The 7,523-nt window shown below is 42.2% G+C and overlaps 1 protein-coding gene across 1 annotated transcript; it reads right to left on the minus strand.

Annotated features, from left to right (window-relative positions):
• Window positions 1–6,844: 6,844 nt before the first annotated feature.
• LOC100280811 (wound induced protein) lies at window positions 6,845–7,523 on the minus strand. The gene has a single exon (NM_001153731.2). The coding sequence runs from the start codon at window positions 7,431–7,433 to the stop codon at window positions 7,137–7,139; it is 297 nt and encodes a 98-aa protein (NP_001147203.1). The 5' UTR covers window positions 7,434–7,523; the 3' UTR covers window positions 6,845–7,136.

Below are 7,523 nucleotides of genomic sequence, written 5' to 3' on the forward strand. Positions count from 1 at the left end.
GTTGCTTACTCTAATGGTGGAGATTGGAGGAAGAAGGGGCGGCCATGAGACGGGGAAATGGTGTGGGGGATTTGAATCGTGTTTTTTTTCATTCAACATATGAAATGTACTAGCTCAGTGCCCGTGCGTTGCAACGGGATCATATAATAGCTCGATAACTTATATATACAAATGTGTGTTATATTGTTATGAGATGGAGGACGACATCCATGAGCCGTCCGGGATGACGTTGAAGAGAAACTCGGGCCTGTGACACACGAGCACTCACCTAGTAGTGTATTATACAAGATTTAACAAGACAATTTAAAGGCAAAAATTCAAGAATGATCTTTCATAGACTACTGTAAATTCATGACTAAAAGCTCACTGTAATTGACTTGCTTGAAGAACACAATAATACTACTGTGAATATGTGATACAACTTAATCACAGTAGTAAAATTACATCTGATGTTGTATTTGGTAAAAAATAAATTTTTTCAGAGTTCAGAGCCAACAACTAAACTCAGGTGTTACAAGGTACAACGAACCTTACTATTCAGATTATTAATATAAAAACTCAAGACAGGTGTAATCCTCAAACAATCATAAGCAATGTGTATAGGAATTTTAGACATAATGGTGCCTACCACATGCTTTAGTATTCAGATTATTAACACAAACTCATGACATAATGACCAAAAAATATTAACACACAAACATGGACATAATGTTGTTTAGGAATTTCAGACATATATAGAGGTCAAATAGAGGAATTTTAGATAATGAACAATTATCATCATCAATAGGCTAGAGTTCAAATTCTTAATATATGAACTTGACATATAATAGTGCCTCTAGCAGCGTCGCCTTAGTTTAAAAGCAGTAATATGGCATAGAGAGGAGAGGAGAGAAGAGAGGAAATAAACAATATCTATTGCTTTCCATATAAACTCATAAAGTTATATATATTCCAATCCCATGGAGAGATGAGGGGAGGAGAGCTACAAAAACCAATCCTATTATGTTTCTCCTTTCAGGCCTAACCCTATGCAGCAGCATATTCATCCAAGAAACAAACAACCTGTAACATATCCCTTATTATCCTACCCATTACAAACTTGTCATTAAAATTAAATTCAGTACTGACTAATATTATCTCGATCAATCTTCAAGGACATCAAGCTCGATTTTGCTATGCTACAGAGAATGGTGCATGTGGACCCTTCTTCCTTATATGCATCAGGTGGTCTAAAGTTGGCTTTAACCTTTAGCCCACCTTACATTAGAGATTTGGACATCAAAAGAAATCTAAAACATTGTAAAGCTTTTAGATCTCTAAGTTTAGAAGAGGGAGGCAAACATGCCCTAGAATATTGGAGATCGCAACTGCTGCTATCACCAAGTAACACACTAAGATATCGAAGACCACAACTGCTGCTATCACCGTTTAAAGTATAGGATTCAGTGGTGGTGCTTTTGCTTCTACCTTAACAACTAAGATCTCAATCCATCTTAATTTGTCCAACCGAACTCTGAATGAAAAAAAAAGAATCGCATTTCAGGAATGATTGACGAGTTAGCACAATGCAGGTTCAGAACCTTTGGTTATTTCCAAAATAAAGACTCGCATGTATGGATATAACAATTTATACTTTTAAAAATGGATACTTATTGAGACTTGATAACCATATTTAGCTAGCTTAGCAGGAGGGAGCATGCTAACTCATAATGCCTTGTAATTACTGAATACTGATGAACCAGCGGAGCCATACCTCATTGACATCCTCAAGTAGCTCTGACAAACAAATTAGGGGACATGACAAATAAATTAGGGGACACTACCTCTGCGTATCTGCACAAGGGCCCAAGAGAGGTGGGGCCCGACCATAGGAACGGGGCTCTCAGCTCCCACACCATGCACCAGTGAATGCGAGCAGCTGGTCTGGCCTTCCAGTAATCTGATCTGCATGCAGTGTGATCCAGGATTCACGTGGATAAGGATGAAATCAAGAGAGCGCTAGCTAGGATCACACGCCAATAGCACAAGGAAGGAAGGAATGAGCGAGCGAACCTTGAGGAAAACATCGCCGACGAGCTTCTTTGTGTGGCTCTCCGTCGTTGGTCGCAACCCCCGCCACTGCCCTCACTCGTCGCACATCGCGCTGTGGTCACGGTCGGGGCTGCCCTTCCGTACGGTCGACCGGTCGAGCATGGGGCGATCAAGCAGGACTCGAGGAGGAGGTAGCGGATTTATGGCGACGGATCGGGGTAGCGGGGCCGAGTGTGGGTTGTTGGCTTGTTGCGCCTGTGGGCGTGGCAGGCGGGGGGTGGGGGCGGGCAGAGGGATCATGAGCTAGAGGGGGAGATCGTGGAGGGAGTGGGCAGTTTGGAGGGAGATTGTGGGGGATTCATTTGTGCGGGCGTCTGGGAGTGAGCGGGTGCTCCTGAGATGGCTGAGATCGACGATGAACAGGAGAGCACGGGACGGAGACGGCGCTAGTAGGAAGAGCTAGAGGGCGAGGGCTCGCTGGGCAGAGAAAGCAAGGGAGACTGACCCTAAAGCCAAGCTGGGTCAGGGTAAGAAGCGTGCGACCTCCTGGTAGCTACTTGGGCCGCACCAAAGAAACACAGCCCACGCGACCTATGTCGTCATCACGGATTGCACATTTTTATGACCATACCGGCCAGCCAACATAGCTTCTACCGGATTATAAGCCTTCCTTCTTTAGAGAAAGCAATCATGGTCAAATGCTCCTGCTAGTGTCAAATTGAGGCAACTTTTTGCGCGAGCAGACGTGGGTTCGGTGTGTGCAAAACTAATGGTGGCTGTCATGTGGGCGTCCGTAGTCTGCAATGTGGGCCCAACGTCCGGAGTGTGTGATGGCTTGCACGATAGGAATGGTTGAATGGGAATGGGGGATTTTGTCATATGGGACCGGAGTGCCCCAAGTCAGGAGTTGCTCGACGTCCCGCGTCACAGAATGTGATGGTTTGCCGGATAACAGTGGTGGAGGAGCCATTATGGCTTAGTGTGGCATCAGCCAGGCCATATCTTACTTTTAATAACTCTCATATCTTCTACTATAACATCAAAATAAGATGTGGTGGATATGATGTCTCTAATAGATGTTTTCTTAACATATAGTTGATGGAGATACAATTCATTCATCAAATGAATATATATATATATATATATATATATATATATATATATATATATATATATAGCTGAATGCCCTGCGTTGCAACGGGAATATATAATACCAGTATATTACGATAACTTATATACAAAATATGTGTTATACCGTTATGAGAAAATGTTTCATAATTAATTTGTGATTCTGGCCATACATAATTTTTGTTATTTATAATCTATCTGTTTCACCACTACATTGCAACCATCAGTATCATGCATACTTCGATATATGTCAAGATTTGCATGGTCTCATTATTGGAGAGCACGTTTCACACATACCGGAAGAAATTCCCTCGTACATCGTTAGTCATCGGACACGTACCACCATACGCTTTTGCTTAAACAAAAAGGTAAGTGTGTGTGTTTGCAAGACTAATGGTCAAACATCGTATAACCATAAAGTTAGAATACTATATTAATATATTAAATAAATTAATCCAATAGACATAGATTAACTCAATTAACATAGGATAAATAAATATCTAATTATAAAAGTATAAAACATGGTATAATCAATGTTGTTACTGCGTAGTAAATATTCATACGAGACTGACACAACTGGAACGGTTCAATTTAGAATTAAAATGGGGAAGTTACGAATTTCCAAAGTTTCTATGTATTTGATATAGGATTAATTAGGAAATCAATTTTATTGTTGTTTTCATGACAAAACAGATGTATTATGTGATAAAAAATAATATTATAGAATTATAGAAATTGGAATGAACTCATTTGGATTTAATATGAAATTTCCATGAATTAAATGGGTTTCTGCAATTATTTTTAAACTAAAAATCAATTTCTAAGCTCATTTTCCCTATTTTCTTTATTTCCTGGACTGCGTCCCAAATTCCAGAAAGATCAGGGGCCAAGCTATAAATGTTTTTCTAAACTCAGTGAGCATACAGAGTGGGCGGCGGGTTAAATACAAATAAAATCTTAGTTGAAGTTGTACACAATTCAATATGAGTCATGTTGGCTAGAGGGTGGAAGGCTAGACATTCTACTCAATAGATCTAAGGTTCGATCCCTGAGCGGGAGAGAGCAGAACGACAGAACACGGGGAAGGGCAGAACGACAGACTACTCTTACCTTCTTAATAAGTAGTATAGATTTATGCATGTTATGTGGTTGACGTGTTGAGATCGGGCACAACGACCAGTTCAAATAGAGCACAAATTATTGTAAATATTTGGATGTGTTTGAATAATTATCTCATTTAAACAGAATTTTTTCTATGATATGTAGAAATCGTGAAAAAAACTCTAGCCAAGTTGGTTAGGTGGTATGGCTAGCACTGCTCAAGTCCTGAGTTCGAAACCCAGTGAAAGCGGATTTCAAAATTATGATTGCAAACAAATCGCTCGTTGGTTCTCTTGGTCGTGTGCACGCGAAATGGACAGACTTATGCGGGCGTGACTTTTCTCGGTCGGGGTTTTGAATTAGTTTTTTCTTAATATAATACCATTGGGGTGGTCTTTCCCCTACCGACCGAGATATATAGAAACCATAGTAAGTATGGCGTAACCATATCACAAAGATATGAATATCAATCAAGATAGTTAGTTGCTCATAAACTACTACGGTTTCTATATATTATATATGTAGATATTGCTTAAATGAGATATTTATTCAAATATGATTATATTCTTTGTTTTAAATTTATTAGTATATATATTATTACAATATATTTCCTTTATATAATACAACCAGATAAAAGTTGAAGCGATAGAAGCTGAGTACTTTATATCAAGCGAGCAGGGTTTGTCAGTTTGAAACCTCCACACCATATTTTTTTTGAATATTTCGTGTGAAAGGGGAATTTTAACTCGCTCGCAAAGTTGGAGGAGACGACGGACGACCGAACTCACATTTTAAAGGTGTAGTGATATGTGTATGCATGCTCATTGTAGGCGGGTGGATGGTGTGTGTCGATGTGAGTCATGACACATATGTAAGGTGATTTTTGGTTTATATGGACTAATTTTAGTCATTCTATTTTATTATATTTTAATTTATAAATTGCCAAAACTAAATCATATATTTTAATTTATTATATAGGGACCGAACCCTCATGTTGCATCAGGAGCAACTTTCGTGCCTTTTCTCTGTCGGGGCTTCGAATAAGTTTTTCTTAATATAATACTGTGTGGGCGATCTTCCCCCTATCGACCAATATATATAAAAACCGTAGTAGCGCACGAGCACCTAACTAGTAGGTGTTTTAAGATCAGCTGATTGCGAAGTATGGCGTAACCATATCACAAAGCTACGAATACCAATCAAGATAGTTAGTTGCTCATAAACTACTACGGTTTTCGTATATATTATATATCTATACATTGCTTACATGAGATGTTTATTCAAACATGATTATATTTTTATTTTCAAATTATTGATATATGTATATTATTACAATATCTTTCCTTTATATCAAGCGAGGAGGGTTTGTCGGTTTGAAACCTCCACACCATTAGTTGTTCATAAACTACTACAGTTTCCATATATATTATACGCTGCTTAAATGAATGTTTATTCAAAGATGATTATATTTTTTTTATTTTCAAATTATTAGTACATGTATATTATTACAATATCTTTCCTTTATATTAAGCGAGCAGGGTTTGTCGGTTTGAAACCTCCACACCATATTTTTTTGACATTTCGTGTGAAAGGGGAATTTTAACTCTGCTCGCAAAACTAGAGGAGACGACGCACGACGGAACTCACATTTTAAAGGTGTAGTGATATGTGTATGCATGCTTTATTGTAGGCGGGTGGGTGGTGTGTGTCCATGTGAGTCATGATACATATGTAAGGTGGTGTTTGGTTTCTATAGATTAATTTTAGTCATTTTATTTTATTATATTTTAATTTATAAATTGTCAAAACTAAATCATATATCTAATTTTAAAATTTGATAATTTAAGGAACAAAATAAAATAAAACGAATGGACTAAAATAATAGTCTCTAGAAAACCAAACACCACCTAAATCTACACGACACATTTCTTCTTCAAATTTTTTTCTTTACAACAAAAGGATTAGCATGCCATCGTCAATCGCTATGAATGGTCAGCAGGGAACTGCTGTGCGCATGTAGGATTGACTGGAACGTGGGGTTGCCACAGCCACTGCTTCGTGATCTATCTGTACCTGTTCTCTTCGTGATATATCAATCCCTTGCATGCTTTATGTAGCTTCACCAAGGAATATCAAACCCATCATCTTTAGAGTCATTTCTTGCGGTTACAGTTTGTAGTATCTCTGGTCTCTGCTCGACAGATCGGCGAGGATCCAGAGCTCAAACCAGCGGCGACGACGCCAGTGCTGGATAGAGGCTGGAGCCCAGTGGACGGTGCTACACAGCTACAGGACACACCTGCTGTCCTCGGACACCTGGCTGATCCACTCCAGCTCAGTCCAGACCAAGAGAAGAGAGGCAAGGGCACGCATCATTGAGTGCAGCTTTGATGAGCCTGTCGCCGCGACTGCACTCAACGCCTCTGCTTTCTCCGGCTGGCCGACGAGTCATCAGTACTAGTCATTCAGTCATCAAAGCCATATCCACCTTCCTTCCAGTTCCAGCCAGCGCGCCTAACCGTCGGGCGTCGGCGACGCTCGTGCGCGCAACGCAAGGACATGCCAGCTCCCAAACGACGGAATTGTACGCAGCGCACGTAGTAAAATTGGTTTTGTTTAGGGAATCCTCGGCTCCGGAACCCAAACGACGGAAGAGCATTCACATCGCCTTCTCATTCTCATCTCATCTGCCGACGGACACGGATGGAATCGATGGACGGAGCGAGAGCAACACACACACACACGAGAGGAGCCAACAACAAGAAGAAGAAGCTACAGACAAGTAGACAACCACACCCAGCCAGGCCTTGGTCAGCGCGCGCGCTACAGCTACAGGCATGCAGTCGGCGCCCGCCCGCCCGCCCGCCGGCCGCCGATCAGTTGGGGCCCCAGCACACGAGGTGGTAGGCCTTGCGCATCCTGTCCGCGTCCCGCGGCGCCGGCGGGGGCGGTGGCCGCGACGCCCGCGGGGGCGCGTCCGCCGGCACGGACACGGAGTCCGAGAGCGCGGCGGACAGCGCGCGGATCCGGGGCGCGGCGGCGGCGCGGTGGTAGAGCGAGCGCAGCGCGTAGTCCCAGCGGCACAGGCCCGCCTGGTCCTTGAGCGCCTCCACCGCGCCCATGCTCGCCGCCACCACCAGCGACGGCGCCTTCCCGCTCGCCGCCGCCGCCATCCTGCTGCTGGGCTCGGCTCGTGCGGTTCTTGCTCGGTTCGTGTCGTGATCTCCGTGGGGACAGTACAGGTCAAGCGACGGGAGCGAGGC

This window comes from Zea mays, chromosome 4 (assembly GCF_902167145.1).
Source record: "Zea mays cultivar B73 chromosome 4, Zm-B73-REFERENCE-NAM-5.0, whole genome shotgun sequence".
NCBI classification, from domain to species: Eukaryota; Viridiplantae; Streptophyta; class Magnoliopsida; order Poales; family Poaceae; genus Zea; species Zea mays.